The sequence below is a fragment of the Schistocerca cancellata genome, chromosome 4 (assembly GCF_023864275.1).
Source record: "Schistocerca cancellata isolate TAMUIC-IGC-003103 chromosome 4, iqSchCanc2.1, whole genome shotgun sequence".
In the NCBI taxonomy this organism is placed as follows: domain Eukaryota; kingdom Metazoa; phylum Arthropoda; class Insecta; order Orthoptera; family Acrididae; genus Schistocerca; species Schistocerca cancellata.
Window position 1 is genome coordinate 684,224,771 of NC_064629.1, and position 27,530 is coordinate 684,252,300.

Genomic DNA, 27,530 nt, shown 5'->3' on the forward strand with positions numbered 1-27,530 from the left:
GGACGCAGGAGGAGCTGGCCACTGTTTGCGAACAGCTGAGCGTGTTGATGGCCGCGGTCAGCCGTCTTCAGGCTGCTGCCTCGGAGTGTAGTGGCAGTGGGGAGTCTGGTGCGTCGCAAGGTACACCCCAGGTGTTACATGCTTCACCCACTGTCCCTGCTGTCGAGACATCTTCGCGGGTACCGGGCGCGGTTGGGCCACCCTCTCCCCAAGGGGAGTGGCGGGTTCAGCGGCGTTCGCGGCACACAAGGCGGAGGGTCAATGTGGAGGCTGGCCGTGTGGCATCACCCGCTCTGCCTGTGAATGGACATGTGGCTGCTCCTTCAGCAAGGTCCGAGCAGGCACACGGGGGGGAGGGGTTTATTAGTTATTGGGAGCTCCAACGTTAGGCGGGTGATGGAGCCCCTTAGGGAAATAGCGGGAAGGTCGGGGAAGAAGGCCAGTGTTCGCTCTGTCTGCTTGCCGGGGGGTCTCATCCGAGATGTGGAGGAGGCCCTACCGGCGGCGATAGAGAGCACTGGGTGCACCCGACTGCAAATTGTTGCTCATGTCGGCACCAATGACTCCTGCCGTCTGGGTTCAGAGGTCATCCTCAGTTCGTACAGGCGGTTGGCGGAATTGGTGAAGGCGGAAAGCCTCGCTCGTGGGGTGGAATCAGAGCTAACTATTTGTAGTATCGTTCCCAGAACCGATCGCGGTCCTATGGTTTGGAGCCGAGTGGAAGGCTTAAACCAGAGACTCAGACGATTCTGCGGAGATCTGGGGCGCAAATTTCTCGACCTCTGCTATCGGGTGGAGAAATGTAGGGTCCCCTTGAATAGGTCAGGCGTGCACTACACGCCGGAAGCGGCTACAAGGGTAGCGGAGTACGTGTGGAGTGCACATGGGGGTTTTTTAGGTTAGAGAATCCCCTCCCTAGGCCCGACAAGAGGCCTCCTGAGACGCGGCAAGGTAGGAATAGGCAAAATGCAACAGGGAATAACAATATTAATGTGCTAATAGTAAACTGCAGGAGCCTCTATAGAAAGGTCCCACAACTGCTCTCATTAATAAACGGTCACAACTCCCATATAGTACTAGGGACAGAAAGTTGGCTGAAACCAGACGTAAACAGTAATGAAATCCTAAACTCAGTTTGGAATGTATACCGCAGAGACAGGCTGGACAGTGAAGGGGGAGGCGTGTTTATAGTGATAAGAAGTGCAATAGTATCGAAGGAAATAGATGGAGATCCGAAATGTGAAATGATTTGGGTGAAGGTCACTGTTAAAGCAGGCTCAGACATGGTGATTGGATGTCTCTATAGGCCCCCTGGCTCAGCAGCTGTTGTGGCAGAGCACCTGAAGGATAATTTGGAAAATATTTTGAGTAGATTTCCTCACCATGTTATAGTTCTGGGTGGGGATTTTAATTTGCCGGATATAGACTGGGAGGCTCAAACGTTCATAACGGGTGGCAGGGACAAAGAATCCAGTGAAATTTTTTTAAGTGCTTTATCTGAAAACTACCTTGAGCAGTTAAACAGAGAACCGACTCGTGGCGATAACATGTTAGACCTTCTGGTGGCAAACAGACCCGAACTATTTGAAAAAGTTAACGCAGAACAGGGAATCAGCAATCATAAAGCGGTTACGGCATCGATGATTTCAGCCATAAATAGGAATATTAAAAAGGGTAGGAAGATTTTGATGTTTAGAAAAAGTGACAAAAAGCATATTTCAGAGTACCTGTTGGCTCAACACAAAAGTTTTGTCTCAAGTACAGATAGTGTTGAGGATCAGTGGACAAAGTTCAAAACCGTCATACATTATGCATTAGATGAGTATGTGCCACGCAAGATCGTAAGAGATGGAAAAGAGCCACCGTGGTACAACAACCGAGTTAGGAAACTGCTGCGGAAGCAAAGGGAACTTCACAGCAAACATAAACATAGCCAAAGCCTTGCAGACAAACAAAAATTACGCGAAGCGAAATGTAGTGTAAGGAGGGCTATGCGAGAGGCGTTCAATGAATTCGAAAGTAAAGTTCTATGTACTGACTTGGCAGAAAATCCTAAGAAATTTTGGTCTTATGTCAAAGCGGTAGGTGGATCAAAACAAAATGTCCAGACACTCTGTGACCAAAATGGTACTGAAACAGAGGATGACAGACTAAAGGCCGAAATACTAAATGTCTTTTTCCAAAGTTGTTTCACAGAGGAAGATTGCACTGTAGTTCCTTCTCTAGATTGTCGCACAGATGACAAAATGGTAGATATCGAAATAGACGACAGAGGGATAGAGAAACAATTAAAATCGCTCAAAAGAGGAAAGGCCTCTGGACCTGATGGGATACCAGTTCAATTTTACACAGAGTACACGAAGGAACTTGCCCCCCTTTTGCAGCGGTGTACCGTAGGTCTCTAGAAGAGCGTAGCGTTCCAAAGGATTGGAAAAGGGCACAGGTCATCCCCGTTTTCAAGAAGGGACGTCGAACAAATGTGCAGAACTATAGACCTATATCTCTAACGTCGATCACTTGTAGAATTTTGGAACACGTATTGTGTTCGAGTATAATGACTTTTCTGGAGACTAGAAATCTACTCTGTAGGAATCAGCATGGGTTTCGAAAAAGACGGTCATGTGAAACCCAGCTCGCGCTATTCGTCCACGAGACTCAGAGGGCCATAGACACGGGTTCACAGGTAGATGCCGTGTTTCTTGACTTCCGCAAGGCGTTCGATACAGTTCCCCACAGTCGTTTAATGAACAAAGTAAGAGCATGTGGACTATCAGACCAATTGTGTGATTGGATTGAGGAGTTCCTAGATAACAGGATGCAGCATGTCATTCTCAATGGAGAGAAGTCTTCCGAAGTAAGAGTGATTTCAGATGTGCCGCAGGGGTGTGTCATAGGACCGTTGCTATTCACAATATACATAAATGACCTGGTGGATGACATCGGAAGTTCACTGAGGCTTTTTGCAGATGACGCTGTGGTGTATCGAGAGGTTATAACAATGGAAAATTGTACTGAAATGCAGCGAATTGACGCATGGTGCAGGGAATGGCAATTGAATCTCAATGTAGACAAGAGTAATGTGCTGCGAATGCACAGAAAGATAGATCCTTTATCATTTAGCTACAAAATAGCAGGTCAGCAACTGGAAGCAGTTAATACCATAAATTATCTGGGAGTACGCATTAGGAGTGATTTAAAATGGAATGATCATATAATGTTGATCGTCGGTAAAGCAGATGCCAGACTGAGATTCATTGGAAGAATCCTAAGGAAATGCAATCCGAAAACAAAGGAAGTAGGTTACAGTATGCTTGTTCGCCCACTGCTTGAATACTGCTCAGCAGTGTGGGATCCGTACCAGATAGGGTTGATAGAAGATATAGAGAAGATCCAACGGAGAGCAGCGCGCTTCGTTACAGGATCATTTAGTAATCGTGAAAGCATTACGGAGATGATAGATAAACTCCAGTGGAAGACTCTGCAGGAGAGATGCTCAGTAGCTCGGTACGGGCTTTTGACAAAGTTTCAAGAACATACCTTCACCGAAGAGTCAAGCAGTATATTGCTCCCTCCTACGTATATCTCGCGAAGAGACCATGAGGATAACATCAGAGAGATTAGAGCCCACACAGAGGCATAACGACAATCCTTCTTTCCACAAACAATACGAGACTGGAATAGAAGGGAGAACCGATAGAGGTACTCAAGGTACCCTCCGCCACACACCGTCAGGTGGCTTGCGGAGTATGGATGTAGATGTAGATGTAGATTACTGACATATGATTCAAACAATTATTTTCTTTTATTTCATGTTCTTCACTGTTTTTATTTACAGCAAAAATAACATTCACTAACAATGATTCACATCAGTGATAATATCGCATATAAATATCCATTCCACATGATAATACAACAGCTGCATGTTACACATTACTGCCTTTAAAGAAAATTCTGACATGTGCACAACAGTTTAAAACACACATGTATACATCACCTAAGGCACACACATTAAAAAATCTTTTAATCATATATAAAAAGAAACTGCAGTTAAAATTAATCTAAAATAATACAGCTTTCACAAATATATCTATAGCATCAACAATGATATGAGCAAAACTGACCACTCTGAAAATAAACAAATAGCTGCCAAACTCTTTATGCTGTTCTTCATTAAAAATATGAAGCATATATGAAATCTTTTAGATCATCCATGTTTAGTTCAGCTTTAATGCTAAAAATTGGGAACTGCTTGGCTCCATACCACAGCAAAAATGTTTTTGAAACTGTTACAAAAGCAGACTACGTGTTCAATGGTACCAGTCAGAAGCTTCCAATATGTTTCCTTGTTACCATTTCTGTAGCAACTTTTTATATGACTTGTACTTCAAACTGTGAGTATTATAATTAATGTTGAATTTAAGTACGATCTTCAGTTACTATTTAAGTACGATCTTCAGTTGCTATTTAAGTACGATCTTCAGTTGCTATTTAAGTACGATCTTCAGTTGCTATTTAAGTACGATCTTCAGTTGCTATTTAAGTACGATCTTCAGTTGCTTATAAAGTACAAAGTACCAACAGAAGTTACACACAACATTTGCTATTGTAATTACAATAGCACAGAAAATGTTAATTATTTGTTTGAATATCAAAATCTGATGTTCACAACCTGAGCTGAGCTGAGCTTAAGCCACATCTGGCCAAGTATTTCCAAACTTTTCCAACTGCACAACAATAAATATTTATGTTACAGTCATGTAGAAAATTTAATGCAACATCTTTGATTATTTGAAATATACAATATTATACAATCATTCTTCTGTATAGTAAGTGGCACACACGACATCTCCACCAACATTAATAAGGCACTGCCCCTGCAAAATAAATTCATCCATTTTAGTATCTTTTGTCTACAGCACAATATGTATATCAGACTGAAGTTTAGACAGACTCAACAAAGTACAGTTTCACAGTAAACCTGAAACATAAATCACTGTAACAAACTTAAAGAAAGAATGTGATCTGTAGGTAAATGCATCATGATGATAATCAATGTGGTTAAAAACTGTGAATACTGAAAATGCAAGCATAAAACCTTCTTAAAAACCAGTTTGCAACTATCTCTCTCTCTCTCTCTCTCTCTCTCTCTCTCACACACACACACACACACACACACGTGTGTGTGTGCGTGCGCCAAAGAGTCTGAAAATGGTAGGTTACTATACTGTAGGTAAATGGAAATACTTGTCAGATTAAAACTGTGTGCTGGAATGGGACTCAAAACTGGGACCTTTGCTTTTGCAGACAAGTGCTCAACTAACTGAGCTATTTTAGCATGACTCACAACCCAACCTCACAGCTTTACTTCTGCTAGTACCTCATCTCTTAATCTCCAAAATACTTTCACGAGTGCTAGTCCAGCAGTGTATGCAGGAGAACTTCTCAGAAGTAATACAGTGAGGGCAGGTCGTGAGTCATGTTGGGGTAACTCAGTCAGTAGAGCACTTCCACATAAAAGGCAAACGTCCCAGGTTTGAGTCTCAGTCCAGCACTCAGTTTTAATCTGCCAGGAAGTTTCACATCAGTATACACTCTGCTGCAAAGTGAAAATTCATTGTGGATAGCTCTCGTTGATTCAAAACAAATTCATTTAAAAATGTGACACACTAAAAGTTTTATGCCACAACCATCATAAACTCACAGGGAGTCTCACTAGAGGAAGAAGTCTTGCATCATAGTACAGTGGCCCATCTGGAGATGACTTTAAAACTTACTCTTACCTCAGAGGCCAGATGGAGAAACATATGGCTATATTGTTGGCATAACAGACCACAGCTTGTTGTCACTAACTTTGAGCCATTCTTCTTCCCACAAACACATGATCCTGTGCTTCAATAGCAAAGTTATTGCATGTGAGCAGTTGGCATATTGTGCCACAATATGTCCCATTCAGAAATCTTTGACTGCTTCATCTGCAGCTTATTTCGAATTCCTGATCAGTAATTTCACAATTTGGATGCATCTCATCAGCTTGAATGCCCTCAAGATTGAATAGACCTCTGAGTATACACTGTAAATTCAATTCGTATGTAAATCATGTGGACAGTTTCAGGTAATACCACAGAATAGATTATGGCATCACCTGTTTAGCTCTATCTGTATATGGTTGTAGCACCAGGGCTGATTCAAGAATATTTTTCCACAGAAGTGACATATTGTTTGGTGCTCCTGCCTCCCTCATACATTAGTTGCATTTCCTTGGTCACTTAGTAACACCTTTAAAAATAAATCTAAATCTGGTGAGCATGGAAATGGGTTGTTTTCACTACTAATTATGATACAACCTCTGTACAAATTCTGCACTACACTCAGCTTGCCATTCCAAGAGGCTGTTTGCATCAGTTGGGCCTTACAGTGGCCCTGTGTAGCAGAGGTTTAAAAATGTAGCCTCAGGAACAATTATTCTCATAATAATCTTCAAGCAACTCTGAGAATTTTCAGTAACCATGGGTGTGGTGACTTCATCAATGGTTTAAAACAGAAATTTCGCCAGCACTAAGTGCTATCAGTTTCTTCTTTGTGCAGTTCCCAAAGGGCCTTTTTGCATAGAGTCAATTTATGAGGGTGCACTCCATTGCATGTTCAACGGTATGAGATCCCAGTAACTGTATGCATGATGCATCGTGAGGAGCTGACACCAAATGGCAAGTGATAGCTCTCTACTTCCATCACAAGGGCCAGATGTAGGACTGACTTAAATGCCGCTGTTGACAGTCTAATCCTTTCATGGTGAATGTCTATTGCTATAATGTATGAAGACTGGCAACCAATAAGCCACACACTTATTGTTAAGCCGAGACTGCAAAAAAGCCTTGTACGACTTAAGTAGATAGGTTTTGGTTGTTTCTCATGACCTATGCATATGGCAGTTTAAAAGTGTTCAATGTCCTTAATCCTTTTGAATTTTGGTCCCTTAGGAGCAGGATCCATGTTTCTGTACAGTCTAAAGTGAAGCCCAAAGACCTGATCAAATTCTTAAAATTCATAAAAATGTATCTCATTTGGTAATATTATAATTGTTCTTCTCCATGATCTTTGGTGGCAACAAAAAGTTCGGGCCATGCTAGCTGTGGCAACTCCACTTGCATAATGTACTGCCATTCCCTGGCTAATGTGGTTGTGTATAGGATCTCTCATGACAGTAATGCTAATATTTGTGACCTTGATTGTAAGTTGGAAATCCTTCTGCTGGCAAGACTGACAGATGAGGCATATTTGTAAATGCTGAATAAAGTAATTCCCCTGGATTAGGAACAACATTAAATATGTCACATTGTCTCACACTAGGTTGGATTTCCAAATCCAATCATGCACAATTCAAAACACATTCTTCTTTCCACTAACATAATGAAGACTTTGCAATGGCGCAGGCAATGTTTAGCAACTCCGCTGTCATGACAGTGATTTGTGGGTGTGGGACTGACTGATACTACTAAATGTGCTTGAATTTTTCTTCTCCGCTCAATGAAATATTCTGAATAATTACTGCTTAAAATATCACATGAGACTGGAAAAGTAAAGTTTTTGATTCCACGAAGGTCATTTGATGAATATGCTTCCCCTATTCTCTTCTTTCATGTTGCAAGCTATCTAACTTAGCTAATATGATACGGCAATGAGAGAGTTTTATTGCAGCAATGTCCTGTCCACATAGTAGAGTGCTCACTTTCAGATGAAGTAACTGGTTTCATAACCAGTTCCAATTTTGCTGCAAAAGCTGTTGTCTTATCACTTCCAGCCAGTACTACTTTAATTGGACTGCTAACTGTCATGAGTACGTAACAAATCATAACCCTCCAAGTAATATGCCTCCTAGCAACCTCACAAGAGTAACCACAGTCATCTGCTTCATGAATACCAACTTACACCACTAACCAAACAAGAGAAAGTCTCTGAACAGATTCGAAGCAACTGTCAGCAACAAGAATCTGAATTTTGTTAATAATCTCAGTATCAAACAAGACAGGATAAATCACAGAAGCAATGAACAAGCTTGTTAGTATGCATCATCTATGGTAGATTGGGAGGTGACAAATGTGTGAAAGTGCACAACTGCACATTATTATATTACTAGCATGACATTTCTGCTTCAATAGTCATACATTCAATGTTTCCTTGTGAATACTCAGTTTCATTTATTACTCTGTGGCACTGGTGTTTTAGCCTATTATCCATAATATCTCCACATTTTGGTGATATTCCTGATATTTTAGTTATGTATGACACAAGACCAGACATAGATACAGGTCCATCTGAGGACAACAGCGCATAGTATCACACTGTTTTTTGACATTTTGGACAAGGCCGTTTTGCACACATTTGAAGTTTTGTGAAAGTAAGCTTTTGTCATAAATCAAACAGGACAAGTGTGCAACTCATTTGTATTTTTCACTGGTGTAATCCGATGCTGCCAAGTTCATCCCAGAGCTCATGAGTCAGGACCAGGAAGACCTTCGCCTCGCAATCTGTGAAGAGTTTTTGATCACGCAAATGAGAACGAGATGTTCTGTAAGAGAACCATAACTGGCAATGAGACTTGGGTCTACAGTTACGATGTTGAGACCAAGTTTCAATCCTATTAATTGATAGGATTCACAAAAACTACAATCAATGATGAAGACTGCCTGCAGTATGTAATTTGTAACATCTTGCAATTAAACAACCTGAATTAAGAGGAAAAACAAAAGAATTTTTTGTCACAAAATTGTTTAACTTTCTACCAAGAAGAACTTCGCTAAAATAACAAATACGACTTCTGAGGCCCTTTTAGCCTCTTACGAGATTTTGCATAGAATTCCTGAATGCAAGAAATGACACAGGATAGCAGAAACTCTGGTTTTATAGTTTTATAGTTTTTCGGGAAACTGCAAAACAGACAATTTCAAGAACTCGTAGATGACCTGCGTGCAATACCAAATTCTCCAGCTGCAATCAATTAACACGGTGAGAGCATTCACCAGGACACTTCTCTGGTGGAGTACAGGTACAATGGGGAAACAGAGTAATGCTATATTAAGTGATTATTTCTGGATGGTGCAACTGAACACTTCTGCAACACAGTATCAGTGGTAGGTCAGTAAGAGATGCTTTTAAGGTATTTATATTTCCCCTTTTGTTGTAAGATACACACAATAAATATAATAATAGAGTGTTCTTCTGGCAGAACATAAATAATTTAGGAGTGAAGATGACAGTTCACCAAATAGTACACACGAGTCATCAACAGGCACATAAATGCTAGCTTTCAGACAAATCACACCTCTGTATGGCTAATGTGCCAACTGAATATACTTGGCCAGTATTGCAGTTCTGCAGCGTGATTGGGGTGAGGGGTTGTGTCAGGTGGAGTGGGTAGGGAAGAAAGGATGCAGGCGCTCAGAGAGAGCTGATGGCCATAACAGATGGGAAGGAGGCAGCAGGCATACAAGATACGAATATGGGAGAGAGAGACTGCAGATGCATGGGATAGAAATGTGACGCAGGTACCAGTACTGACACCCACCTGCAAGTTCATAAAGCACTTGATGACACTGATGTGGAGGAGTGAACTGGGAGGGTGTGACAGAGCAAAAGAAGGAGAGATTGCAGGTAAGAGGGAATGGGTACTGGATGAGTGAAGTTAGCATCCTGGGACAGAGTGGAGGTGAGTGTGGAGCAGAGGGTTAGCACACATTGAGGCTAGGAGGATTATGGGAATGAAGGATGTGTCACAAGAACAACCCCTGCCTATGTAGTTTACAGAAGCTGTTGTAGGGGCAGGTTGAGTAGCACACACTGAAATCAAGTGTCTTGTTCTCAGCAGCAAGTTCTGCCAGTGGATGGCCAGCTCTGTTCTTGGTCACAGTTTGGTGGTGACCATTCATTCAGGTGGACAGTTGGTCGGTGGTCACACCATCCAATGCTGCAGTCCCAGCACAGTATATTCATCCAGCATATTGTAGCTGTACAAGTGTTTGTGTGTGTAAGTGAGCAAAAGTTTTCAGTCTGGTTTATGTGCCTGTGAACAACCCAATGTCTATATTATTCTCCGAGTTGCTACTAATACATACAATATATATTGTTTCAAAAATGAGAGCAAACCAATAAATTTCATTTTCAGGCTCTGTGGACCAAAATACATACCAAAATCATATAATATTGACCATAAAATTCAGCTTTTCAAAATTTGTGGAAAATGTAATTTATGAACCTGAATTTCTTTTCACGCCAGTTACTACTACTACCACTACTACTACTACTACTACTACTACTACTACCACTACTACTACTACATTTTGAAGCTTTTGAGGTAATCATGAAATACTATTTATGTATGACACAATGAGTTTTGTAATTACTTTTCCTTTCATTAATGTACTCTTTCACCATAAGCTAATTGTGGTGACAGTGTAATTTATTTGTATGTTCAGGTAAATTTTAATCATGATGTTAGATCATATACTTTGATGTTCCTTATGCCACATGCTGCATAAGCCATTCTCACATGACTAACTTTGCCAGAACTATGATAAAGTTTTCTCACACAGGTGTGAGCAAATGCTAAATTTATGCACCCTTCCTCATTACATATTTTAAAGTTTAAAAGATAGTCAGCTCTGTCTATAATCTAGCTGAATACCTATTATACCATTTTCTAACACCTTAAGTTCTTCATGACGTCAATCAAGAAAGTCAAACTCAAATGACAGTGTCTGCATTCCCATCAAACTTCTCCTGCAGGGTATTCACTTTATTTACTATGGAAATATACATGACATTTGTAGGCAACTATTGTATACATTTGTTGAAGTGAGTGCAGCAGCTGTAACTATAAATCACATGCGGTCACTGCAGTATGAAGCAACCTTCTGTCTGTGGCTGGTTTCTGTCAGCCTACAACATGCATCACAGTTGGACTATGTACGGAAGGAAGATTAGGCTTTAACGTCATGTTTATGATACAGTCATCAGAGATGGAGTACAAGCTCAGAGTGGAGGAAGATGGGGAATAATGCAGACTGTACTCATTCAAAGGAACCATTCTGGTTTTTACCTTAATCAATTTAGGAAATTCATGGAAAACCTAAATTTGGATGAACTGTTGGATGGGAATTTGAACTGCCACCATCCTGAATACAACTCCAGTACCTTACCACAGTGTCACTTCACTTGATCATGAACTCTGGAGCACAAAGTGTTCAGAGGTGTTCGGACAGCCAAATAGTCTGTCACAGGCAGTGTTCTGATGAAACTGCTACTATTGGTATGTTAGAAAAATGATATAAATTGTGTTTGTTTGTACTTTATATATGTACTTTTAACATGCAGACAAAATAAAGTATAGGAAAAGTTATTCCACAAGGAGCCTTACAAGTTGGACTTGAAGTTTCCAGTGTATGCTCTTTACCAGAACAGGACTACTTCATACAGCAAATACTTGAATGCAAGAGAAGATATACTCATTGAACTTTCACAGTGCATAATGCAACCAAATCATACAAACTGCCAGATTTAGTATTCTGAGTACAGTCATATTTACTGCCACAGTAGCAGTCAGCTTGGACTTAAAATCACTGTGGCAGCCACATAGCAATGAGCTTTTTAATCAAGGCTATATATTTACAAATTCTTTGAGTGTTATAAAACACTCAGTTTTCACACAACAGTTTAATGAGCAACTGGTGCAAGGGAAAACACAAGTAAAACATAAATCACAAGAAATCAGACCCTCACCGAATGAGCTATCCAAGCTCAACCTACAACACTCCACCCATTTAAGACCTGCCAGTACCTATCTCCTGATTTCAAAACTTCACAGACGCAATATTCTTGGTCTTTTAAGTACCAACACGCCAACTGCCTCTGTATCTACATACAGTGAGCCTATGCAAAATGCCCTCCTTTTCTGCTTACAGATGGTTTATGAAAATCTACAACAGGTTATGGTATATACCTTTATGGAGTACTGGTAGTTCTGGAACAGATAAGAAATTGTATGCTTGAAACTATGAGTAGTGGTTCACAAACCTCTGCGCAGAGGATGGGTGTGGAGCTTATCCTTTGGCACCCAGTTGGCATGGTTGAATGATCATGCTCTTACCAAAATATGAAGAGATGACTATGATTAAAATACCTACAACTGTGTTTTCAGTGACAAAAATCCTGAGTGTAATAAGATAACACTGCCATACTCCCACTCTCAATCTCCCACACACCCATGCAAAAACAGACAAACAAATTACCTATATCAATTTCAGAAAAATTGGATGATTTATTCAAGAGAAAGAGCTTCAGAAATTGAGCAAGTCAGTAACTCACTGGTCCATGCCTCTGGCTCTTATGCCTGCAGTTATTTGACTTTGCATCAATTGAAAGAGTTGTTGGGTGTCCTCCTGACGGATATCATACCAATTTCTGTCCAACTGGTGCATTAGCCTGTCAAAACCTCATGTGGATTGGAGGGCCCTGCCCATCATGCTACAGATATTCTCGATTGGGCAGAGATTCAGCAACCATGCTGATCAAGGTAGGATTTGGCAGGTACATAGACAAGCAGTAGAAACTCTTGCCATATGCGAACCGACGTTATCTTGCTGAAATGTAAGCCCAGCATCACTTGCCATGATGGGCAACAAAACAGGACATTGAATATTGCTGATGTACTGCTGTGCTGTAAGGGTGCTGCGAATGACAACCAAAGGGATCCTGTTGTGAAATTAAATGACACCCCTGACCATTACTCCTGGTTGTCGGGCTGTGTGGCACTTGACAGTCGGGACACATCTTTGCTGGTCATTGGGGCTCAGTTTAAAGAGGGACTCATCATCAAAGACAATTCCATTCCAGTTAATGAGCTTCCAGGCTGAAGATGTGTCTGGAGATGCCCCAGACAGTGGTGGGATACCAACCTCACTGTCGCACCACCAAATGGTCCGACAACCAGGAGTGATGATGTGGGGTGCCATTTCTTTTCACAGCAGGACCCCTTTGGTTGCCACCTGCAGCACTCTTACAGCTCAGCAGTACATCGATGATATTCTATGCCCCGTTTTGTTGCCCTTCATGGCAAGCCATCCTGGGCTTACGTTTCAGTAAGATAATGCCTGCCTGCACATGGCAAGAGTTTCTACTGCTTGTCTTCATGTTTGTCAAATCATACCTTTGCCAGCAAGGTCACAGGATCTCCCCTCAATTGAGAAGATTTGGAACTTTATGGACAGGGACCTCCAACTGTGCTGTATTCATCATAAGAATAAACCTGATGTGTTCTTCCACATTTGCTTGAATCTCATTGGATTTTGTGTCAAGTGCAGTGGCAGTATAGTCAAGTGCGATCATAAGGATATGTTTTATTCTGTGTTACATGCACACATACTGAGTGATAATGTGGGACAACAGCATTACCCGCGCATTTAATCTGGACAGCATTGGCCAGCCAGTTGGTGCAACTAACCTAAAATGATGTCAGCAGTTGCAGTTCAGACATAAAAAGAGATGAGTAGCTTTGAATGACATTTAATTTTTAAAGGGAATGAAATAATATTTGACAAAACTACATCACTACTGCACCCTTTGTAGGTGCCCAGACAGAAATTGTAGAATTCTCTCATTCTCACCTAATGCAGTAGTCTAATTACAAACAAGAGAGATGAAAATTCCTAACTTAAAAACAGGATAATTCTTCCGCATGAGCTATGTGTGATGCAAAAGCATACTGCTGGGATTTCACACTATTGTTGATTACTGAAGCCGCTTGTTATTTCTTATGACAAATCCCTTAGCTTGGCTCCATATCAGTTCTGTTGGGTTCATATTGTAATGGTACAGTTCCAAATGTAGAAATGCAGCATTTTTATGGTGTGCTTAATGCTGTGAAAATGATTGTTTTTCATGTTTCCACAAGAATTATCACTCTAGTTCGTGTGAGATTACATCTGTGGTATAAAACAATGGACGTAGAACAAATCAAGAGTATTTGGTTTTTCATTTTTGCCTTAAAAACTAAATTGTTACATTTTCTTACTTTAAGCAACCTTTATTAACAATCTTTCATAAAATCTCAACTGTACCGAATATAGCCCACTGGAAAACTTCAATGCCTATTTTTTCTGTAAATTTATGAAAAACATTAAGAACAACCAATTTCTCAGCAGTTTTTAACTGGGTTCCACACATGTGTTTCACTACAGAGCAGGAAGCAGCCTCAGGCATTTTCATACTGCATAATAACAATGTGACAATCAAAGCACAACAGTACAGAGACTGTGACTGTACATGATTTTTTAAACAAAAACTACATAGCTGAAGTGTGATTAAGAAAAACGTTGATGGTTACAATATCGTAAAGTTTTATTTAACAGAACTTATTTAACAGAACTTAGTAATAAGATATCTATTACATAAGTAGGACTTAAGTAGGAATCATAAAAGAAGGTTATATACCTGGAAGAATCCTGGAGATATTAAAAGGTATCAGATAGATTATATAATGGTAAGACAGAGATTTAGGAACCAGGTTTTAAATTGTAAGACATTTCCTGGGGCAGATGTGGATTCTGACCACAATCTATTGGTTATGAACTGCAGATTGAAACTGAAGAAACTGCAAAAAGGTGGGTATTTAAGGAGATGGGACCTGGATAAACTGAAAGAACCAGAGGTTGTAGAGAGTTTCAGGGAGACCATAAGGGAACAATTGACAGGAATGGGGGAAAGAAATACAGTAGAAGAAGAATGGGTAGCTCTGAGGGATGAAGTAGTGAAGGCAGCAGAGGATCAAGTAGGTAAAAAGACGAGGGCTAATACAAACTTCTCAAAAATAATATCGACAGGAAGTGCAAAATGGCTAAGCAGGGATGGCTAGAGGACAAATGTAAGGATGTAGAGGCTTGTCTCACTAGGGGTAAGATAGATACTGCCTACAGGAAAATTAAAGAGACCTTTGGAGAGAAGAGAACCACTTGTATGAATATCAAGAGATCAGATGGCAACCCAGTTCTAAGCAAAGAAGGGAAGGCAGAAAGGTGGAAGGAGTATATAGAGGGTTTATACAAGGGCGATGTACTTGAGGACAATATTATGGAAATGGAAGAGGATGTAGATGAAGACGAAATGGGAGATAAGATACTGCGTGAAGAGTTTGACAGAGCACTGAAAGACCTGAGTCGAAACAAGGCCCCGGGAGTAGACAACATTCCATTTGAACTACTGATGGCCTCGGGAGAGCCAGTCATGACAAAACTCTACCATCTGGTGAGAACGATGTATGAGACAGGCGAAATACCCTCAGACTTCACGAAGAATATAATAATTCCAATCCCAAAGAAAGCAGGTGTTGACAGATGTGAAAATTACCGAACTATCAGTTTAATAAGTCACAGCTGCAAAATACTAACGCGAATTCTTTACAGACGAATGGAAAAACTGGTAGAAGCCGACCTCGGGGAAGATCAGTTTGGATTCCGTAGAAATGTTGGAACACGTGAGGCAATACTGACCTTACGACTTATCTTGGAAGAAAGATTAAGAAAAGGCAAACCTACATTTCTAGCATTTGTAGACTTAGAGAAAGCTTTTGACAGTGTTAACTGGAATACTCTCTTTCAAATTCTGAAGGTGGCAGGGGTAAAATACAGGGAGCGAAAGGCTATTTACTGTTTGTACAGAAACCAGATGGCAGTTATAAGAGCCGAGGGGCATGAAAGGGAAGCAGTGGTTGGGAAAGGAGTAAGACAGGGTTGTAGCCTCTCCCCGACATTATTCAATCTGTATATTGAGCAAGCAGTAAAGGAAACAAAAGAAAAATTCAGAGTAGGTATTAAAATTCATGGAGAAGAAGTAAAAACTTTGAGGTTCGCCGATGACATTGTAATTCTGTCAGAGACAGCAAAGGACTTGGAAGAGCAGTTGAAGGGAATGGACAGTGTCTTGAAAGGAGGATATAAGATGAACATCAACAAAAGCAAAACGAGGATAATGGAATGTAGTCAAATTAAGTCGGGTGATGCTGAGGGAATTAGATTAGGAAATGAGACACTTAAAGTAGTAAAGGAGTTTTGCTATTTAGGGAGTAAAATAACCGATGATGGTCGAAGTAGAGAGGATATAAAATGTAGACTGGAAATGGCAAGGAAAGCGTTGCTGAAGAAGAGAAATTTATTAACATCGAGTATAGATTTAAGTGTCAGGAAGTCGTTTCTGAAAGTATTTGTATGGAGTGTAGCCATGTATGGAAGTGAAACATGGACGATAACTAGTTTGGACAAGAAGAGAATAGAAGCTTTCGAAATGTGGTGCTACAGAAGAATGCTGAAGATAAGGTGGGTAGATCACGTAACTAATGAGGAGGTATTGAATAGGATTGGGGAGAAGAGAAGTTTGTGGCACAACTTGACTAGAAGAAGGGATCGGTTGGTAGGACATGTTTTGAGGCATCAAGGGATCACAAATTTAGCATTGGAGGGCAGTGTGGAGGGTAAAAATCATAGAGGGAGACCAAGAGATGAATACACTAAGCAGATTCAGAAGGATGTAGGTTGCAGTAGATACTGGGAGATGAAGAAGCTTGCACAGGATAGAGTAGCATGGAGAGCTGCATCAAACCAGTCTCAGGACTGAAGACCACAACAACAACAAGTAGGACTTACTTCCAAGATCCTAACAACGGCAGTGTACATATGCTATGGCTTCTGACCAATCATTCTTATGATAAGCAGAGTATAGCTTGTATTTCTGATGATGTAATGCACTAGGTGGACAGAATTTGGCACAATATCCCTCAGTAGGACATCCAACATCTGTGTCAAACAATGCCAAGCTGAACAGCTGCTTGCATAAGGGCCAGAGGTGAACCAACATGTTACTGATACGCTCAATTTGTGAAGCTCTTTCTCTTGAATAAATCATCCAATTTTCTGGAATTGTAATCATTTGTTTATCTGTACACATAACATCACATCTATTAAGTTCCATCCCATTTGGATAATTCCTTTGCGGTGTCTTTTTTGTTTTTATTTTAGAGTGTGTGTTAAATTTAAAACATACAAAACTATCTTATTAAAACATGTACCACAGGCATCTCATTACTCCAAAATTAGATGGCATATTAATTGGCACAATTTCTGGTTTCACTAAGCACTGATTGTTGTTCCTTCAACACTAGTAACTCTTGACCTCAATGACACACGATCTTGAGCCTAAACATCGAGGTGACTGGTGCTAGTGAGATGGCACACAGCATGACAGTACTTTCCAAGTTGGCTTCATAAGCTGCTTTATTTGAGGTTTTGTTTTCCTAAATGCCTAAATGTTCTGGTAATCAGAAGAATGATAGCTCCTTCCCTCACCTACGTGGCGAGAGAAGGGAATCCTGAATCATTTGGACTTATCTGCTGAGTACAGAGAATTTGACTTATAACAAATTTACTAACTCAGTTACATTTTGTTTGGTCCAGTATCCTCAAGATCATGAATAATTTAGTGCTAATTACAGTGAAATCATAAGGTATGCAAATCTTGAGGATATACTGAGCAAATAGCACTCAACAGTCAAAAAAGTTCCTTTGCTCAGACCCACCAGCATAACCTACAACATAGGTATGGTGCTTGGATAAAATTACATAAAGCAAAATGTAGTTCAAAGTAAAATCCTTGCAGCAGTCTGACAAATCTCAAATAATTCTGGGCCTTCATATCAACCAGTGTGGTTAACAGCCTCATTTCCATTTAAGTACAGTAATGCAGTGCACAACAACTGGGACCAGGTCTTGCAATGTGGAAATCCCAAATGGTCTCATTGCTCTGTCAGTTCATGAATATTCAAAACATTATAATGGTATGAAATGCTGGTGACAGTGTGGTTGATATTAGCCCATTCACTTAACATAATAGATGGCAAGTGACAGCTCACACAGTGGCTGGGAATTAGGCTGATCTTATATTCTCATGTTGTCAGTTTGACCACATCACAGTGAATAGCATAGATGATTTTAAGGGATGATAACCTTATTCAGCAATAAATCATATATCTGTAGTTGAGGTAGGACTAAGCTGATACTTAAAAACACAGCTGAAAAGGTAGAGCTATACAAAAGTTAGCAGACATCCATGGAAGTTCCACTTGTGGAGGTGTACAAAGATATTACATCTCCAAGTAGTTTTGTAGGTCCTCTCAACATAAAAGACTATGAATATGTCTGCATAGGAAAGACTGTTATTTGCTGACTCCAGCTGCATAAAGTGCTCGAGTGTGAAGCAATACCTCCTGGACACACAACAGAAGTGACTAAATAGTTTCCTGGATTTGGGATATGAGTCACACAACAGCTGATTATCCACTCAATGCACTGTCCTTCATTGGCTTCACGAGGGGAACCAACATTCCCTTCCTCTACAAATCAGGAACATTTTCATCAACTATTATTTAAAGTTCTGACAGATGCTGTATTGGATTCCGCTGTTACCTCATGGAGTCTCCACACCCAGAGACAATGCTAACTCTAGCTCCCATGCAGACCAGGATCAATTGTATTCTGCAGTCTTGTTGGAACAAAAGTTACAATTACTAATAACCATTTATACCAGATGATGGAAAGCTGGATCATGGTTTTCATTGGAATTTATGAATGTGAAATACCTTACATCTGTCTGAGTGATATCTGTGTAATTTCTGGAGAAACTTCTGCTGCAGTACTGTCATTATTGTGTACTTGTGTGCCAGAACCACTCTTCCTTAAAATTACTATAGGTTATAAGTTGTGCATGATGAGCTTGGTAATTAACAAGCTCCTATTAATCTGTGTGTGGGTTATCCAGCTTGTGGATCGTCCATGAACTGTTTGGCGATATTTGGAAAACAAAGAAAACAAAGTCTGAAGCAGTCTGTTGTAATTAAAACAAATATTCTCATTTAGAATATAATTCCACTGAGACAAGCGATGCAAAAATACAGTGCTTTTTCCCCTAGCCAATGAAGTCTAAGTAATGTGACATGAAATATAGTTTGTACATACAGCAGATACCAGCTTCTGGTGAAAACGTGTATTTTGAAATATCCATGTTTTTTGGTTCTCTATGGAGCCTTGGGTCCACATTAACCTGGATAACCTGGATAACTGGGAGCTTGCTATATTTTTAAAGTAAATATAAAGTATATGCACCTGATTCTTGTGAGGATTGTGGTACAGAACACATTCTGACATGAAATAAGCAACCATTGCATTGCCACCAAGGGCTGTTACATGTGCCCGTAAAATAGCCAGAACTTCTGTCACAAAACTGTGGACAAAACCACTCAAACCACCAGCCTGTGAAAAAAGAAAATATAACATTAAACAGTGATAAATATACTCTGAAATTTATTTTTCATTTTTTTTCCATCAAAGTACCTCTCTTATGCTTGTACTTTCCCTGATGAAAAAGAAATTCAAATTTCCAAGATAACGTTCAATCTTTGCACCAGGGATGTAAGATAAAGGTGTGATATCAACTCCATATCGCTCTCTACCTAGTACCTGTGATAAAAAATATGCAATAATGTCATTACTAAAATACACTTCTAAAAAATAAGTGAAAACTGTTGCCATTATAGTTCATACCATTTTATCTTTAGGGTCATCATCATCATCTCCAGTATTTTGGACCTATAAACATAAAGTAGGCATTCAACTTCAGTTTTCAATAACCAAGAGAATAACTATGAATATAAGTACATACTAACGTTTGAAAGTTTGTAGAAGGGTGCACTAGAGATAGTACTGCGAGATGGATGATTATTTGTCAACGCAGCTGGTGCTGGAACAACATGTATGTCATGGTCTTCTTCCAAATTGAATATCATATCCCCTTCATCTGCAAGAAACCATATGTTCATCAAAATTCTTTAAAAAGCAAATAAACTGATAGGAAAAAGGGGGTGACAATGAGCTGGAACAGGAAAGAGAAAACATAGAACATCAACATCCAGAAACAAAAAGTAAAGAATCAGTATTGATTGTTACTAATTGAAACCAGAAGCAGTGAAGCAAAGTGACAAAAACTATTGAGACCTCTTCACATCTGAACAATACTTTCATATCTTTTTAACTTGAAAAATGCTAAAAGCTTAAAAACTTACTCTTATCCATCAAGACTGGCCAAAGCTAGCTGAGACGAATAACACGCCATAAACGAAAGAGATTTCAGAGTTTCCACTTAAAATAAAAACAAAAATCTTATGTTGGAAGCATTCCTGCATATTTTTTACATTGTGTGATGTACAAAATAAGCTCCCCCTTTTTTGGGTGAGAATTTTGGGCTTTGTTTAACTTTAAAAATCATAAAGCAGGCGAAACTTTTTTTCCTCTGTGATTGATCCTCATTCCTCTTCCCGTCACTCATGATGTTAAAAAGGCAATGGTCCAATCTCTTTTGTTGTAAACCCACAATAATATTATTATTATTATGCTATTTGTAATTAATGTCACTTAAAATCTACATACCAAATTTCCTGTACTGGTACAAAATTAAAGTCATCTAAAAATCATAAAGTACATACACTCCTGGAAATTGAAATAAGAACACCGTGAATTCATTGTCCTAGGAAGGGGAAACTTTATTGACACATTCCTGGGGTCAGATACATCACATGATCACACTGACAGAACCACAGGCACATAGACACAGGCAACAGAGCATGCACAATGTCGGCACTAGTACAGTGTATATCCACCTTTCGCAGCAATGCAGGCTGCTATTCTCCCATGGAGACGATCGTAGAGATGCTGGATGTAGTCCTGTGGAACGGCTTGCCATGCCATTTCCACCTGGCGCCTCAGTTGGCCCAGCGTTCGTGCTGGACGTGCAGACCGCGTGAGACGACGCTTCATCCAGTCCCAAACATGCTCAATGGGGGACAGATCCGGAGATCTTGCTGGCCAGGGTAGTTGACTTACACCTTCTAGAGCACGTTGGGTGGCACGGGATACATGCGGACGTACATTGTCCAGTTGGAACAGCAAGTTCCCTTGCCGGTCTAGGAATGGTAGAACGATGGGTTCGATGACGGTTTGGATGTACCGTGCACTATTCAGTGTCCCCTCGACGATCACCAGTGGTGTACGGCCATTGTAGGAGATCGCTCCCCACACCATGAAGCCGGGTGTTGGCCCTGTGTGCCTCGGTCATATGCAGTCCTGATTGTGGCGCTCACCTGCACGGCGCCAAACACGCATACGACCATCATTGGCACCAAGGCAGAAGCGACTCTCATCGCTGAAGACGACACGTCTCCATTCGTCCCTCCATTCACGCCTGTCGCGACACCGCTGGAGGCGGGCTGCACGATGTTGGGGCGTGAGCGGAAGACGGCCTAACGGTGTGCGGGACCATAGCCCAGCTTCATGGAGACGGTTGCGAATGGTCCTCGCCGATACCCCAGGAGCAACAGTGTCCCTAATTTGCTGGGAAGTGGCGGTGCGGTCCCCTACGGCACTGCGTAGGACCCTACGGTCTTGGCGTGCATCCGTGCGTCGCTGCGGTCCGGTCCCAGGTCGACGGGCACGTGCACCTTCCGCCGACCACTGGCGACAACATCGATGTACTGTGGAGACCTCACACCCCACGTGTTGAGCGATTCGGCGGTACGTCCACCCGGCCTCCCGCATGCCCACTATACGCCCTCGCTCAAAGTCCGTCAACTGCACATACGGTTCACGTCCACGCTGTCGCGGCATGCTACCAGTGTTAAAGACTGCGATGGAGCTCCGTATGCCACGGCAAACTGGCTGACACTGACGGCGGCGGTGCACAAATGCTGCGCAGCTAGCGCCATTCGACGGCCAACACCGCGGTTAATGGTGTGTCCGCTGTGCCGTGCGTGTGATCATTGCTTGTACAGCCCTCTCGCAGTGTCCGGAGCAAGTATGGTGGGTCTGACACACCGGTGTCAATGTGTTCTTTTTTCCATTTCCAGGAGTGTATTTCCTTGCTTGGCATATTCAACCCCAAGAGATGGATACCCCTGGTTGTCACTAGCTGTTGTACAGTGAGCATAGTGCATGTGATCAAGAGTAAGTACAACCATCTTATCATCAATACAGTGCCCTTTCAGGAGAAATCTTGCTTCAAGGCTTTGTTAAAAGCAGAAGCCAATAACATGTTTTGAGGCTCTTTCTTTTAAGTTCTTGTAGCTGTTTGGAAAGACGTCATTCTCGCTATAGTTCGAGTTTCAAACAATATTCTGGTGAACTCTGCAAATGTTTTGCTACTTACTATGCAGATATCAAACAAGCACCAACTTTGATTATCAAATCTCTTAGATATGGATCCAGAATCTAGAATTACCTTATCTGACAAGGAAAAAGTGTTGGTGTATTCATTAACCAAAGGTCATAAGAATACCCACATGTCAATATTGTTCAAAAGAAATTTTGTATTGGCCATTTCGAACATGGAGAACATGTGCCTTTTTGAGGTCTTTTTATGGACCCAGACAAAAGTCATTTAGTGTCAGTAATACCATCTTGTACAACTGGGCTTAACTAATTGCAAATTTGTATGCTATGTGTAACAAATAAAGTGTACAAAGGAAGAAAGTGGACATGGCATCACTCCAAAATATTAGCTTTGGGAGCTGAGCTTTGTAAAAAATGCTGTAAAACTATAAAATTCAGAATTAGTTGCAGGCACTGCAACATGACTTAATTTTCACTGTAAGAAAGTGGATTTATCAGTGAAGAATGATGAGAACTTTGTTCTGAAATTTAAATATGATAAACATAAGTACAAAGGTCCAACAAAAAAAAGGTTCAAATGTGTGTGAAATCTTATGGGACTTAACTGCTAAGGTCATCAGTCCCTAAGCTTACACACTACTTAACCTAAATTATCCTAAGGACAAACACACACACCCAAGCCCGAGGGAGGAATCGAACCTCCGCCGGGACCAGCCGCACAGTCCATGACTGCAGCGCCTCAGACTGCTCGGCTAATCCTGCGCGGCAAAGGTCCAACAAAACTGTCTCATGCTGACAAACTACCAAAACACTGTGACAAAATGAACAACAGCACTATAAAGTGTTCCAAAAATAATGATCACTCCCAGAAACCAATTCAGAACGACTTAGTACTGTGATGGTCCCTCAGGAAGATACACAGAATAGTCAGGATTAGCTGGTATAGCCGACAGTCATGTCAGAGGCATTTCACTGTTTTCACAGGAAGTCATGGGTAAGAAATGTCAAGTCACTGGTATTATTGGGCAAAGTTCTATGCTCAGAAATGTAACAAGTAATATAGACACCTCGTGGAAGGCTCTTGATGAACAAGATGATGATGATGATGATGATGATGATGATGATGATAATAATAATAATAATAATACATGGTGCTAGGAATAGGTTACAACCATAACTGCAAAGTTCAGGATGACATCTGTAACACTGCTGAGAAAACATCATACACTAATGTGAAGATAGTTTCACTCTTCTAGCATTACAGTAGGCCACTGATAAAACAGTCAATGAAACATGGACCCCAAAGGTTACCCTGAAGGAAAAATACTGACTGTAATAAACAGTTTGATTATGGTGGTCAAATTATATCCTTAAAGAATGAGATTTTCACTCTGCAGCGGAGTGTGCGCTGATATGAAACTTCCTGGCAGATTAAAACTGTGTGCCCGACTGAGACTCGAACTCAGGACATTTGCCTTTCGCGGGCAAGTGCTCTACCAACTGAGCTACCGAAGCACGACTCACGCCCGGTACTCACAGCTTTACTTCTGCCAGTACCTCGTCTCCTACCTTCCAAACTTTACAGAAGATCTCCTGGGCGTGAGTCGTGCTTCGGTAGCTCAGTTGGTAGAGCACTTGCCCACGAAAGGCAAAGGTCCCGAGTTCGAGTCTCGGTCGGGCACACAGTTTTAATCTGCCAGGAAGTTTCATATCAGCGCACACTCCGCTGCAGAGAGAAAATCTCATTTTGGAAACATCCCCAAGGCTGTGGCTAAGCCATGTCTCCGCTATATCCTTTCTTTCAGGAGTGCTAGTTCTGCAAGGTTCGCAGGAGAGCTTCTGTAAAGTTTGGAAGGTAGGAGACGAGATACTGGCAGAAGTAAAGCTGTGAGTACAGGGCGTGAGTCGTGCTTCGGTAGCTCAGATGGTAGAGCACTTGCCCGTGAAAGGCAAAGGTCCCGAGTTCGAGTCTCGGTCGGGCACACAGTTTTAATCTGCCAGGAAGTTTGATATCCTTAAAACTTGCCAGCAGAAAAACAGTAAATGCACACACCCAAGTTAAACATGTTAGAACAACCAATACTGAATCTACTAGCTTCTTTAGAAATGGTTCGGAAAAGTGGGAGGAAGTATATCAAACAGACTTATTTCACAAACATTTTGAAACCAGCTTCCCCCTCCCCTCACCCACCAAACGTAGATTAAAATGACATTAAAATATCATGTACAACAGTGAAATTGTGTTACAAGAAATACAGTAAAATTCTAACATGTGAAATCAGGGTGACTAAACGTATGCATCAAGGAAAAAAAAAAAAAAAAAAAAAATAGCAGTTTAAGCAATAAATTAAAAATCATAAAAATTGAGAAAAACAGGAACATCAAATTAGAACACACAGGGATACCTCAATCGTCTCATAATGATACAGACTAGAATAATCGAAGTTATAACCTCAGATATCAATAAATGTTTTCTCAGTGCGGCTGAAGAAACAGGTAACCATATCAGTAAATCTCCCACAAAAGCCATAGACCTACTTAATCAGATGCGAATCACACCAATCGCAGCACTTCATTTCAAAAGCACAACTTCTAAAAACTTCGAAAAAATCGCGAAACTACTGGATAGCCCTCAGTGCACTGGTTATGACACGGTAACAGGTATAATTTTAAAATCATGTACAGACTTAATAAGCAACATTTTGTGTTATTTGTGTATTCAGTCAATGAAGACTGGGGTATTTCCAGAGAGACTAAAATATGCGATTGTGATGCCAGTCCACAAATGTAGAGATAAGAGTGTAATATCCTACAATCAGCCCATCTCTCTGCTGCCAGTGCTCTCAAATGTATTTGAGAGAATAGTGTATGAAATGATTCATAGCCACACTACACAAAATGGTTTACTGACACATACACAGTTTGGCTTTCGTAAGGGATTCTCCACAAGGAGAGAGTTATATTTAGCATAACACATGTAATTCTAGGGGAACTTAATTTCAGAAGGTATCCAGTGGTGAAATTTTGTGACCTAGCTAAGACTTTTAACTGCTTAGACCATAACACGTTGCTAAAAAAGCTTCCACAATATGGCATCAACGACAAACATTTGGCATGGTTAAAATCATATTTACACAACAGAAAGCAAAGAGTTGTCTTAATGGAGTTAGGTGTAAAAATAAACTCGGACAAGGGAATGGAAAAAATGGAGTCCCCCAGGGCTCAATCCTTGAGTCACTGATTTTCTTGCTCTATATTAATGATCTAAAATTAATTAATAAATCTAAAATTAATAACATAGTAAAAATAGTGATGTTTGCTGATGATACAATTATTCTTATAAAGATCCCAAACTTCACAATGCAGGATACAGGCCTGACAGTCACTAACAATGTACACAAATGGTTCACAGCAAATAGCCTGACCTTAAGTTTTTCAAAAACTAAATTTCCTTGTTGCAGTAGACTATCAAGAGCCTTAATTCTTACTGTGCTGCTACCTGAGGTTATATGGCCTTCCAAAGGTCCACCAAATAGAGGTTCCTCTTAGGCCAATTGAGAGTACTATATGTGCTCTGACATTGTGCAGCAATAGTCTGTTGAGCCCACTAGTAGGTTGGTGTGAGCATCATATTAAGAACTCAGTAGATTTCTTATGTCGATTAAAGGGAATGCATTTGAATGACTCTGACATTCTAGTAAGTTTTGATGTGGTCTCTCTCCACTTGTGTTCCTCTGTCTGACTTTAATTGAGGTAAAGTTTAGTGTTTAATTAATGAACCTATTTCATCATGTGTTGAGTTCCATTTACTTTTTATTCAATGGCCATTACTATGAACAAACAGCTGGAGTTGCGAATGTACACCTGTTGTTACCTATTATTGTCAATTTCTTTATGGAAGACTTCAAGTAATGTGCCTTTGTGTAAGCGGATTTGAAATCTGAATGTTTTTTCAGATATGTAGATGATACTTTTGTCATTTGGCCTCATGGCAGTGAGAATTTAATGACTTTTTAGATCACCTTGACCTGTTGTGGTACAAGCCTTCAGTATCTGCACAGTTTCACTGCTCCACCACCTGAAATTGCTGTTGTAGAATCTATCCTTAAAATAAATAGCCAGAAGCTGCTTGTACACAGTACAGATGAAGCTTCACACACATTTAAGTAATATAGTTACAGAACTGTCCCTATAGCCACAAATATTATTCAGCTGAACCAAAATACACACATTTCGATATTTACTGTTCGTAACTATAAAAAATGTTCTGAGCCTGAATTAAATGAATGGAGAGGAAACACAAATGGTTTCCAAAGCTGGGCTATATATGAACCTGGCTGCCGAAGATGGAAGCAGCACTAAACGAATACTGAGAGCAGATCAAAAACAGACTGAAGGGACACTGAGAGCAGAATGAACTACAACTAAGAGCACACTAACAACAGACTGACTAAAATCGTGCGAGAGCTCCCCTTATAAAGACTTGATCCAGAATATTATGCAATTTTGGTTAACTTATAATAGTTGATAAATTCTATAGTCCAAAAGGTTAATATTTCATTGGCTATTGAGATCATCATTATATTTTGTTTGAATGTTATTTATCATGAGCAGCATCTATTAACATATGCAGTACTAATTTATGCCGACACAGTGGGATCCCGTGTTTATAACCATGGGATCCAACTTGTATATTAAAATTTAGTTGTTATCTCATGTAATCATGTGTACTGCTGGTGATCAGCATCTTCCCAATGCAATATTTCGACATCATAATTCGGTGTCTTCATCAGGTATTTTCTGTGAATGGTCGAAAAACTGACCATGTCCCATACTGATGCCTGGGTGGTTGTCTGGTGTTCCCTACACTGTCTGTGCCCACTGTGACTGTTTTTATCAGTGCTATTTATCTCCAGGTGTTCTGTCTTCCATCCATGCCCATTTCTGCTGTTTTCCCCTGGCGGCTGCTGTGCCAAGGCATTCCATACTAGATATGCACCCACCAGGCTCATTGCAACACTACCAACATGCTGCAGATGTTTCTTATGCTGTTGGTGACCACTCTGGCTTTCTGTCATGCTCCGTCGTTCTCCAGGCATTGTGGGTTCTGTACAAGATGCACTTCCTGCTGAATCAGGTTGCTGTGGGAATTGCATATTCTGTCTGGGCATGCCGTAGTAATCTCTCGTGACGGCGGGCACCATCTGGAGTTTTGCACTGTGTCTGCTCCTACAATATGTAGCGCTTGAGGCTCCGGGTGGTTAATGTCGTTCCCTCTCT

At 40.7% G+C, this 27,530-nt stretch overlaps 1 protein-coding gene across 3 annotated transcripts in view; it reads right to left on the minus strand.

Moving 5' to 3' along the window:
• Window positions 1-3,798: 3,798 nt before the first annotated feature.
• LOC126183522 (C2 domain-containing protein 5) overlaps window positions 3,799-27,530 on the minus strand; it is a 224,131-nt gene continuing 200,399 nt past the window's right edge. For all 3 annotated transcript variants that reach the window (XM_049925581.1, XM_049925579.1, XM_049925580.1), the window contains 5 exons: window positions 19,757-19,887; window positions 19,635-19,679; window positions 19,425-19,550; window positions 19,197-19,343; window positions 3,799-4,874 (listed from right to left, as the gene is read on the minus strand). In XM_049925581.1, the coding sequence (XP_049781538.1) occupies window positions 4,812-4,874; window positions 19,197-19,343; window positions 19,425-19,550; window positions 19,635-19,679; window positions 19,757-19,887 (512 nt within the window). In that variant the 3' untranslated portion in view covers window positions 3,799-4,811. The remainder of the gene's footprint in view (window positions 4,875-19,196; window positions 19,344-19,424; window positions 19,551-19,634; window positions 19,680-19,756; window positions 19,888-27,530) is intronic.